Here is a 12,500-nt window from a genome sequence, read left to right on the forward strand (position 1 = left end):
CTCTCTCCCTCCCTCCCCTGTCTCTCCTTCTCTCTCCCCTGCAGGAGTGGACCCTCCGTTGTGTGACTGCCGCTCGTCACTCCCTTCCCTTCACGGAAATCTCCTTCAAGCAAGAGATATACGTCAAGAGAAATTCTTCATCCGTCTTGCTTGTGAAATGACATAATCTTCAATCTGTTTCTTTCGCTTCTTTTGGGGGTCCTTTTATTTTCTATTTGTTTGAGCTATTTGGCTGTGTTCTTTGTCTATTGTGTGTGTGTTTTTTTTCGTATGTTGTTAGTTCCTTGTTCTGTGTGTTCATTCTTACGTGTATGTTGGTTTCCTCTTTTGAATAGTTGATTTATTTTTCCTTTTTGTATGTCTCCTTTCTTTCATTTTTTTGTGTTTGTCTCTCTGTCTATCTGTCTCTCTCCCTCTATTTATCTATTTATTTGTCTGTCTATCTGTCTCTCTCTCTCTCACCCTATCTTTCTTTCTTCCTATCTCTCTTACTATCTATATGTCTATCTATCTACCTCTCTCACCCATCTTTCTTTCTCCTTATCTCTCTCTATCTATATGTCTAACTATCCATCTCTCTCAACCTGTCTTTCTTTCTGTCTCTTTCTCTTATATATCTAGAATGCACATTCATCTATTTATTTAAGCACTGTGATATCGAAGTAATTTTACACAAAATAAGTGAATACAAGATTTCTAAAAGTGAACATCAGCTCCCTTGCTCCTGACGCCATTTCCTTATTTTGCTTTTGTTCTGCTGTAATTCGTCAAAAATATCCACCTTCCCTCTTTCCTTCTCTTCTCTCTTCCCGTCTCTTGACGCCCTCTCCTTATCCGCGTTTTCTGTCTCATTTGTTCTCCTCTTCGTGTTCTTTTCAACGGTCTGTACCGCTTTGTTCTTGATTTTTTTTTTTTTTTTTGGGGGGGGGGGTGTTGTGGTAGATTTGACGGTGCGGTTACTAATGAGAATCCTTCAGTTGTTTGTCGCCCATTTTCTACGTCGCTTCTTCTTCTTTTCAACTGTTCATTTAGGTCTCCAAAACAGACGCTTGGAGACCCATTGTTCTCCTGCCTCGCCCATATCTCTTTCCTATTCCTCGACTCTCTCTCCCGTCTCTTCCTCTCTCTCTCTCCCTTCTCCCTCCCTTCGTCTGACCCTTGCTACTTCTCTCTATCTTTCTCTCCTTTTCTTTTCGCCCTACTCTTGCTATTCTTCCCCCCCCCTCTCTCCCTTTATCACCCTATTATCCTCTCCCCTTCCTCTACCTCTCTCCCTCCCTCCTCCTTTCCCTTTCCCTCTCACTCTCTCCCCTCCTTCTCCCTCTCTTCTTCTTTCTCCTTCCTCTACCCCTCCCCGTCCTCTCTCTATCTCTATCTCTTCTTCTTTCTCCTTCCTCTACCTCTCTACATTCTCTCCCTATCTCCCTCTCCTCCTTCTCTCCTTCGTCTACCTCTTTTCCTTCTCTCCCTTCTCCCTCTCTGCTTTTTCTCCTTCCTCCGCCTCTCACCTTTCCTCCCTCTCTCCCCCTCTGCCTACCTCCCTCCCGTCCCCTCACCCTTTACCCACTCGATCATTTCACCCTTCTATGTGTCTCCTCTCCTCTCATCCTCTCCTCTCCCGGGCGATTACAGCTTCTCTCTTCCTCTCTCGAGCTGCCTCACTCTGTCACACGCCTTGGAGAAAAAGTGTGAGCTTCCCGAGTCCCACGTTTGGTGTTTCATTTTTTTTCTCCTTTTCTTCTTCTCTCTCTGTCTTTGTCTCTGTCTTTCTTTTTTTTTTTTTTGTTTTGTTTTGTTTTTGTCTCTCTTTTGTCCCCCCGCCTTTTTTTGCTTCTCTCTCTCTCTTTCTCTGTCTATTTGTCTGTCTGTCTGTCTGTCTGTCTGTCTGTCTCTCTGTCTCTGTCTCTGTCTCTCTCTCTCTCTCTCTCTGTCTCTCTCTCTCTCTCTCTCCCTCCTCCTCCCCCTCTCTCTCTCTTCCTCTCTCTCTCTCTCTCTCTCTCTCTCTTCTCTCTCTCTCTCTCTCTCTCTCTCTCTCTCTCTCTCTCTCTCTCTCTCCTCTCCCTCTCTCCTCCTCTCCTCTCTCTCTCCCTCTCCTCCTCCTCCCTCCTCCCTCTCTCTCTCTCTCTCTCTCTCTTTTCTCTCTCTCTCTCTCTCTCTCTCTCTCTCTCTCTCTCTCTCTCTCTCTCTCTCTCTCTCTCTCTCTCTCTCTCCCTCTCCCTCTCCCTGTCTCGCAATGCTAGAGATCACACTGTCTGTCTCGTAAGAATGAGCGTCTCACCGCGCGAACAGAGAATGAAGATTGTCTGTTATTTAAGAGCTATGAAGGAAACGCTACACATCCTCTCGTCCAACATGATGAAATAGCATCCTTACAAATTTTATGGGTTTATGAGCGACCGAAATTCACGTCATCATTTCCTAGTACAGGAAAACGTTCAATAAATCAGAACGTTTTTTTTTCTTTTTTTTATGACCGGCCAACGGAACCGATAACACGAATTGAATTATCATTTTCGGAGGATGTTTAAATAGGTGGGCATTTCAGGACGTCAGATCACTTCCTTATAAGGACATTCACGGGGGACCACGTGAATAAATCTTATGATTAAGTACATCAAATAAATCAATATTCAAAGCTGACAAAAAAGAAGAAAAGATGAAGGAGAAAGGAAAAAGAAAAGTAGAAGAAAAAGAAGGAGAAAACACCCATCAACACAGAACCTAACTGGCCATCTCCTTCAACCAAAGACCCTCACTGGCCATCTCCTTCAACCGAAGACCCTCACTGGCCATCTCCTTCAACCAAAGACCCTCACTGGCCATCTCCTTCAACCAAAGACCCTCACTGGCCATCTCCTTCAACCAAACACCCTCACTGGCCATCTCCTTCAACCAAACACCCTCACTGGCCATCTCCGTGAACCAAAGACCCTCACTGGCCATCTCCGTGAACCAAAGACCCTCACTGGCCATCTCCTTCAACCGAAGACCCTCACTGGCCATCTCCTTCAACCAAAGACCCTCACTGGCCATCTCCTTCAACCGAAGACCCTCACTGGCCATCTCCTTCAACCAAAGACCCTCACTGGCCATCTCCTTCAACCAAAGACCCTCACTGGCCATCTCCTTGAACCGAAGACCCTCACTGGTCATCTTCTTCAACCGAAGACCCTCACTGGCCATCTCCTTCAACCGAAGACCCTCACTAGCCATCTCCTTCAACCAAAGACCCTCACTGGCCATCTCCTTCAACCAAAGACCCTCACTGGCCATCTCCTTCAACCAAAGATCCTCACTGGCCATCTCCTTCAACCAAAGACCCTCACTGGCCATCTCCTTCAACCAAAGACCCTCACTAGCCATCTCCTTCAACCAAAGACCCTCACTGGCCATCTCCGTGAACCAAAGACCCTCACCGGCCATCTCCTTCAACCGAAGATCCTCACTGGCCATCTCCTTCAACCGAAGACCCTCACTGGCCATCTCCTTCAACCAAAGACCCTCACTGGCCATCTCCTTCAACCAAAGACCCTCACTGGCCATCTCCGTGAACCAAAGACCCTCACTGGCCATCTCCTTCAACCGAAGACCCTCACTGGCCATCTCCTTCAACCAAAGACCCTCACTGGCCATCTCCTTCAACCAAAGACCCTCACTGGCCATCTCCTTCAACCGAAGACCCTCACTGGCCATCTCGTGAACCAAAGACCCTCACTGGCCATCTCCTTCAACCGAAGACCCTCACTGGCCATCTCGTGAACCAAAGACCCTCACTGGCCATCTCCGTGAACCAAAGACCCTCACTGGCCATCTCCTTCAACCAAAGACCCTCACTGGCCATCTCCTTCAACCAAAGACCCTCATTGGCCATCTCCTTCAACCAAAGACCCTCACTGGCCATCTCCTTCAACCAAAGACCCTCACTGGCCATCTCCTTCAACCAAAGACCCTCACTGGCCATCTCCGTGAACCAAAGACCCTCACTGGCCATCTCCGTGAACCAAAGACCCTCACTGGCCATCTCCTTCAACCGAAGACCCTCACTGGCCATCTCCTTCAACCAAAGACCCTCACTGGCCATCTCGTGAACCAAAGACCCTCACTGGCCATCTCCTTCAACCGAAGACCCTCACTGGCCATCTCCTTCAACCAAAGACCCTCACTGGCCATCTCCTTCAACCAAAGACCCTCACTGGCCATCTCCTTCAACCAAAGACCCTCACTGGCCATCTCGTGAACCAAAGACCCTCACTGGCCATCTCCTTCAACCAATGACCCTCACTGGCCATCTCCGTGAACCAAAGACCCTCACTGGCCATCTCCTTCAACCAAAGACCCTCACTGGCCATCTCCTTCAACCGAAGACCCTCACTGGCCATCTCCGTGAACCAAAGACCCTCACTGGCCATCTCCTTCAACCAAAGACCCTCACTGGCCATCTCCTTCAACCGAAGACCCTCACTGGCCATCTCCTTCAACCAAAGACCCTCACTGGCCATCTCCTTCAACCAAAGACCCTCACTGGCCATCTCCTTCAACCAAAGACCCTCACTGGCCATCTCCTTCAACCAAAGACCCTCACTGTCCACCTCCCTTGCTCCTGGATCTCCCCCTATTCCTTACGGTTCACCGAGGGCGTTCTTGGCCTCGAGTGCGAACCCTCTCGTCAGCGCCTCGGGCAAGAAAGCTAGACGGAGGGTCGATAGACTGAGCGACAAGGCTGGTCCTATTTCACGTGGCTTCGCTTGTTATTGGTTCCTGTGGTTCCTGTGGTGCGGTAGAGAGCAGGGGAGTGGGGGGGGGGGGAAGGGCGAGTTTTGGTGCAAATTGGTGGTGTTGCGAATCGTGGGTGGGAAGTGTTGCGAAATTTGGGTTGGGATAGAAATGCGAATTAGGATAAAATTGTTTCTGGGTCGAGAGGCGAAGGGAGGGGGCGAAATTGTTGCAGGTTGGTGGGTGGGAAGGTTGCGAATTGGAGGTGGAAAGGTTGCGAAATTGGGATGGAATTGTTGCGAGTTGTGAGGTCAAATGTTGCAAATTGGGATACAATTGGTTTCTTTGTCGCAGTCGACAGCAGAAGAGAAGGATCGATTTTTGATCGGAGGGAATGGAAATTGTTGCAAATTGTGGGTACAAATGGGATGGAAATCTTGCGAGTCGAGGAGGAAATGTTGCAAATCAGGATGGAAATCTTGCAAATTGGGATAGATAGAGACTCAGTTTTGCTTTACGAAACAAAAATACAAAATGATGTTTAGTAGTAGTAGTAGTAGTAGTACTGTAGTAACAAAATTCCCCGAAAGGATATTAAGCAAATGTAGAACCTAAAATATGTAACTTGACGTAAGATTTATTAAGAAGAAGAAAAAGAGAAAGAAAGAAAGAAGGAGAAAAAGACGAAGAAGAAGAAGAAGAAAAGATCATAGATGAATCAGAAACAAAATTACCAAAGGAAAGGTGTGTTATAATAGTCATCATATGACCGACCTCATGCATAATACCCAAAGAAACCTCCTATTTGATAAAAAAAAAAAAATAAAATCGAAGGAAAGAAAAAGCAAAGAAAAAAGAAAATGAAAGAAAAGAAGAGAAAAAAACGATCCTCCAAATAATAGACAAAAAACGTAACAAATAACACTATTACTGGAAAATACCAAAACCTAGCAATCAAAATTTCAACCTTTCACCAAAATACATGATTTGGAAAAAAAGAAGAAAAAGAAGGAAAAGAAGAAGAAAGAGAAGGAGACAAGGAATAATGATAATAATAAGAATACGACGATGACGACGACGAAGAAGAAGAAAAAGAAAAAGAAGGAGAAAAATAAAAAAAATAATAAGAAAGAGAAAACGAAAGATTATGTCAAGACATATCAATATTATGACGAGTTGTTTCGAGTTTCTGGTTAACAAGACGTCCGCTAAAAAAAAAAGTAAAAAAGATTTTAGACAACGCCAGATGGAGATTTTCTATATATATATATATATATATATATATATATATATATATATATATATATATATATATATATATATATATGTATATATATATATATATATATATATATATATATATATATATATATATATATAAAGATATATATATATATATATATATATATATATATATATACATACATAAATATATATATATATATATATATATATATATATATATATATAAATATATATATATATATATATATATATATATATATATATATATATATATATATATATATATATATATATATATATATATATATATATATACAACACACACACACACACACACACACACACACACACACACACACACACACACACACACACACACACACACACACACACACACATATATATATATATATATATATATATATATATATATATCCATATATATATATGCAACTATATTCTCTCTCTCTCTCTCTCTCTCTCTCTCTCTCTCTCCGTTGCTCGCTCTCTCCCTCCCTCCCTCCTTACAGACCTCTTTTATCTTTCGCCCCCTTTTTATGCATTATCATACATTTATTATTATTACCATCACTCTTTTGGGGAAAGGAGGGGGGCAGAGGGGGAGTGGAGGGGGTGGGACGAGAACCCTAAGCCGCTGGGAATTCCTCGTGAGAGAGAGAGAGAGAGAGAGAGAGAGAGAGAGAGAGAGAGAGAGAGAGAGAGAGAGAGAGAAAGAAAGAAAGAAAGAAAGAGAGAGAGAGAGAGAGAGAGAGAGAGAGAGAGAGAGAGAGAGAGAGAGAGAGAGAGATAGAGAGAGAGAGAGAGAGAGACAGAGAGAGGGGGGGGGAGGGAGGGAGGAAGGGAGGGAGGGAGAGATTGAAAGAGGGAGGGAGAGAAAGATTGAGAGAGAGAGAGAGAGAGAGAGAGAGAGAGAGAGAGAGAGAGAGAGAGAGAGAGAGAGAGAGAGAGAGAGAGAGAGAGAGAGAGAGAGAGAAAGAAAGTTGGAAGGAATAAAAGATAGAAAGAAAAAGAAGGAAAAAAGGACTGTCAAAAAAGAAAAAAGAGCGGGAGGTGGGCGGGAACAAGATGAAATATGGAGAGGGAGAATTATTATAAAGAGGTAGATAGAAAGAATGGTAAGAAAATTAGATATAGATAACTAAGTAGATAGATAGATAGGTATGTAGGTATATAGGTAGGTAGTCAGACAGACAGACAGACAGATAGGCAATCAGAGTCAAAGAAAAGAAAACAGATAAGTGAACACACACAAAAAATAAGAAAGAGAAGGAAACTGAACATAGCAAGAAACAAATACACGAATAGATAAAGAAATAGGCAAAGAAAGATACACACTCGCATACATGTGTGTGAATGTGTATATACATATATATATATATATATATATATATATATATATATATATATATATATATATATATATATATATATATATATATATACGTATTTATACACAATAACTCATACACACACATACAACCACATACACACACACACACACACACACACACAGATTTAAAGATTAAAGATAAATAATTCTCCCTTTTGTTATCAATTAATTATTATTATTATTTTTCTTTTTTTTATTGAAGAAGCACTATAACAACTGTAGAAAAGGCGTGAATGAGAATGAACATCTTCACAATACAAGAGATGTATTTAACCGGTTAAATACATATCTTGTATTGTGAAGATATTCATTCTCATTCACACTTTTTCTACAAGTGTGAATGTACAGACTCACTATGACAAGAATGATAGTAAGTAAATCTGTACAATAGATAAAAAATAATGGAAATGCTTATACAATAATAGACATGGTATGAAATGAATAATGGTAAAGAACGTAAATGATGAAATAAAGCAAATGGTGATAATAAACAAGCGCTAATAAATCTTATTTTTGTACAAGGAAATTGAAAAGAAAGAAAGAAAAAAAATCAACAACAAACATATAGGTTAAACAGATAAAAGATGAGAAAGACAATCGAAGAGAAGGCATTGGGGGAGGGAGGAGGGAGGGGGGGCGGAGGCGAAGAGGACGAAGAGGGGAGGAAGAGATATTTGATAAGAATACTCTCGGGTGATAATAGAGAAAAAGAAAGGGGAAGAGGGCGAAAATAAAAAAAAGCAAAGGATAAGAAGAGAGAGAGAAAATAAAGTGATTTAGCTGATGGAGGAAGAAATGAAACAGGACTGATGAAAGAGAAATACAACAACCAGAGAAAGAAATCACAAAAGACAATAACAGAAAATGCGATAATAGCAAATGAAAGAAAATGATAGATGAACACATGGAGAGCAAGAAACAGAAGGAGACAGAGAAAAAAAGAGGAGATAAAGAGAGGTGAATAAGGAGAGGAAAAGGGGAAGCAAGAGAGGGGGAGATAATTGAGATAAATAAGTGCAAGATGAGGAAGAGAAAGGGGAGAAAGCGAGCGAGCGAGAGAGAGAGAGAGAGAGAGAATGGCAGACAGACAGGCAGACAGACAGAGAGAGAGAGAGAGAGAGAGAGAGAGAGAGAGAGAGAGAGAGAGAGAGAGAGAGAGAGAGAGAGAGAGAGAGAGAGAGAGAGAGAGAGAGAGAGAGAGAGAGAGAGAGAGAGAGAGAGAGAGAGAGAGAGAGAGAGAGAGAGAGAGAGAGAGAGAGAGAGAGAGAGAGAGAGAGAGAGAGCGAAGAGGGGAGGCGAGAGGACGCAGCCGAGGGGAAGCGAAGCGTGACCCCACAAAACAGGCTCCGCATTATCTCTACGGGATAAAACGCCCTCGATCGTCGCTGCTGCTTTCCGATGGGGAGGGGAGGGGAAGGGAAGGGGGAGGGGAATAAGGGGAAGGCTGAGGGTGAGGGTAAGTGGGGAGGGGGATAAGGGTGAGAGGTGAGGATGAGGGAGGGGGGGGAAGGTGGGAGGGGGATGAGGGGGAGGCGGAAGGGGGAGGGGATGAGGGGAAGAATGAGGGTGAGGGGTGAGGGAGAGGGAGGTTGGGATAAGGGGAAGGATGAGGGTAAGGGGGAAGGGGAGGTGGAGGGTGAGGGGAGGGATGAGGATGGGGAAGTGCTAAGGGGAGGGGGTAAGGAGGGAGAGGATAAGGGGAAGGATGAGGATGAGGGTGAGGGGAAGGTGGGAGGGGATAAGGGGAAGGATGAGGGTGAGAATGATGGGGAGGGGGAAGGAATAAGGGGAAGGATGAGGGTGAGGGTGAGGGTGAGGGTGAGGGGGGTGAGGAGAAGGTGAGGGAGGATAAAGATGAGAATGAGGAAAACAAGAAGAGGAGGACAAGGGCAAGGAGGAAGAGGAGGGAGAGGGTAAGACGGAAAGGGAGGGAGTAGAGGGAGAGAATGGGAAGTTGGGGGTAAGTGGAAGGGAGGAGAGAGGGCCGAAGAAAGAAGAGAGAACGGACAAGGGACGGAAAAGGATGGTGGAAGAAAGGGGAGGGAATGGGTGGAAAAGAAGAGAGAGAGTGAGAAAAAGGAAGAAAAGGAAGGGAGGAGGAAGGGAGAGAGAGAGAAAGGAAAGAGAGAGGAATAAAGAGGAGAAAGTAGGGGGAGGAAAATAGAAGAGAAGAAGAAAGAAGGAATATTAAACGAAGTGGTTTGAAAGAGAGAAGAAGGAAAGATAAAATAAAGATGACAGAGAGGGAGGGAAGGAAAAGAAAATGAAGATGGAGTGAAAGGGATAAAAATAGAAGACCAGGAGAAACTGTGGAAGGAAGAATGAGGGAGGGAGTAGAGAGGAGGCGAAGTGAAGAGGAGAAATAGAAGGAGAGGGAGAGAAGTGTACAAAAAAGGTAGATTTTCAGGGATTACACTGGATAAGTTTCGAAACGAAGTGCTAATTATGGCTTCGTTCTTTCTTCTGTAATCCTACATGTGCAGTCTATCTATCTGTCTATTTGCCCATCTGTCTGTCTATATATATGTCTGCCTATCTATCCATCTGTCTGTCTACACATCTCTTTGACTATGGTTATATATGTTTATATATACATATATGTATATAGGTACATATATATATAGACACACACACACACACACACACACACACACACACACACACACACACACACACACACACACACACACACACACACACACACATACGCAATATACACACGTGCACACAAGCACCCGCATTCTCAAACGCTTACCTTTTTTTCTAGTTTGAACTCTTCCTCCTCTTCTACCCTCCCCGCCTTCTTTACTTCCCCCCTCCCCCATCCTCCCCCTACCTATACCCCTCTCTACCCCTCCCCCGCAATCCCATCCCACCCCTTCCCCTCACCCCCACCTCATCCCTCCCCTCTCAAAAAAAAAAAAAAAAAGACCAGGAAATGCAGGCGGTTTGGTACTCTCAAAGGGGAGAGGGAGGGGGAGAGGGAGAGGGAGAGGGAGGGGCGGGGAAGGGTGGATGGGAGGATGAGGGGAGGGGGAAGGAAGGTGGAGGTAAAGAGGGAAGGGGGAGAGGAGGAGAGTAGAGAGAGGGGGAAGGGGGAGGGGAAAGAGTTGGAGGATGGGGAGGTTAAGAGGGATGGGAGGGTAAGGGGGGGGGGGAGGATGGGAAGGTTAAGAGGGATGGGGAGGGAAGGGGAGGAGGATAGGGAGGGAGAAAGGGGGAGGAGGAGGGATGGGGAGGGGAAGGGTGAAGTGGAGGGCAAGAGGGTGTAGGGTTTGGGAAAGTGGAGCATAGGAGGAGATTCAGGGGTGTAGGTAAGGAGTCCCAGGGTGTGGGAGACAGGCGGGGCGGAGCTATAGAAGGGGGAGGGGAGCAGAAAGTCGGGTGAGAAAGAGGGTCACGGATTTGGGGGTGAAGAAATCACAAGAGAATGTGGAAGGGAGGAAGGGGGACGGGGAAAGGCGAGAGGCACGAGGGGAGGAGCGAGGGGGAAGAAGGAGGGGCAAAGAAGAAGGGGGAGGAGCGAAGGGGAAGGGGGAGGAGCCAGTGGGAAGGGGGGAGGAGCAAGGGAGAAGGGGGAGGAGCGAAGAAGAAGGGGGAGGAGCCAGTGGGAAGGGGGGAGCAAGGGGGAAGGTGAAAGAGCGAAGAGGGAGGGGGAGGAGCGGAGGGTGGAGGGGAGGCAAAGGGGGAAGGGGGAGGAGCGAGGGAGGAAGGGGGAGGAGCGAGGGGAAGGGGGAGGAGCAAGGGGAAAGGGGGAGGAGCGAATGGAGAAGGGGGAAGAGCGAGGGAGGAGGAGGGGGACAAAGGGGAAGGCGGAGGAGCGAGGGGGAAGGGGGAGGAGCGAGGAGAAGATGGGGGAAAAGGGACAGGGGAAGATGTGGAGGAGGTGGGAGGTGGGGGGGGGCTGAACTAAATGCTAAGGCTTCCAGAGATTTCCTAAGAAAGGCAAATAAGTCGGACGTGCGAGGGCGTTCCCTCAGGTGGGAGGGAGTGGGCGGGGAAAGGGATCGGGGGGCGTGTCTTATGCACAATATTTTTTTTTCTTGATTTGTATCAATTTTCATAAGGAAGATAAAGAAGAGGATAACAAGGATGACGATTATCATAAGATAATGATGATAACAAAAATGCTAAGAACAATAAACATTATCAATGTTGACAAAAACGTCTGTCATAATAATCATCAATATCATCTTCGTCTTTATCATCATCAACACCATCCTCCTCCCCTTCCACCTCCTCCTCTTCCTTATCATCACCATCGTCATTATCATCATCATCACAGTCTCCTTCTCCTCCTCCTCCTCACTTTATCATCATCATCACATCATCATCATCAGCAAAGCCTCCTCCTCCTCCTCCTCCTCCTCCTTCTTCTTCTTCTTCTTCTTCTTCTTCTTCTTCTTCTTCTTCTTCTTCTTCTTCTTCTTCTTCTTCTCCTCCTCCTCCTCCTCCTCCTCCTCCATATTTTTCTTGTATCCTCCATTCTCATTAGCTCCTAATGGACAACCAGTTTATACACATCTCAATTAATACGATATTACATTTTATTACATGTTATTATCATATTATGTAAACCACCTCGTTAAGTCATTTCCATATTCAGTCAGGAGAGAGGAAAAGAAAACAATTGAAAATAAAGAGAAGAGAAGTGAAAAAAGAACGTATTAAGTAAGGGTATAAGTATTTTTCATAAACAAAGGTATTTTCATAAGTAAGGATATGTATTTTTTTTTTATAGGCAAGAGTATGCGTTTTTATAAGGGGGGAGAACGTTTTTATAAGTAAAGGTAAGTGAGGGTCTAAGCGTGGTTATAAGTAAGGATATGAATGTATTTATAAGTGAAAGGTATGAGTGTGTCTATAAGTGAGCGAGAGTGAGAGTGAGCGCATGAGAGGGTACACGTGTGTGTATAAATAAGGATATGTGTAAAGAAGGAATTAGTAAGATCCATGGAGATGAATTTTGTATTTATGATTTTCTGATAATTATAGAAAAGGAATCTGTCATTTTGATATATGTTAAGAGATATTAAACTGTTTCCACATCTTAATATGATTATTTTGGGCAGCACAGCAAAACTTCTTGACAAAAGAACAATCCTTTCTAATTACACTATGCTTACGTGAG

General features: G+C 44.5%; 2 protein-coding genes across 2 annotated transcripts in view; both read right to left on the bottom strand.

The window, feature by feature from the left end:
- Positions 1–12,500, bottom strand: part of LOC113810826 (innexin unc-9) — a 62,728-nt gene that overhangs the window by 35,653 nt on the left and 14,575 nt on the right. The gene's annotated exons all lie outside the window — the stretch shown is intronic.
- On the bottom strand, positions 4,206–4,559 carry LOC138862669 (LWamide neuropeptides-like). The gene has a single exon (XM_070125339.1). It carries the CDS (start codon positions 4,557–4,559, stop codon positions 4,206–4,208), a length of 354 nt encoding a protein of 117 aa, XP_069981440.1.

Source organism: Penaeus vannamei, chromosome 1 (genome assembly GCF_042767895.1).
Source record: "Penaeus vannamei isolate JL-2024 chromosome 1, ASM4276789v1, whole genome shotgun sequence".
NCBI lineage: Eukaryota > Metazoa > Arthropoda > Malacostraca > Decapoda > Penaeidae > Penaeus > Penaeus vannamei.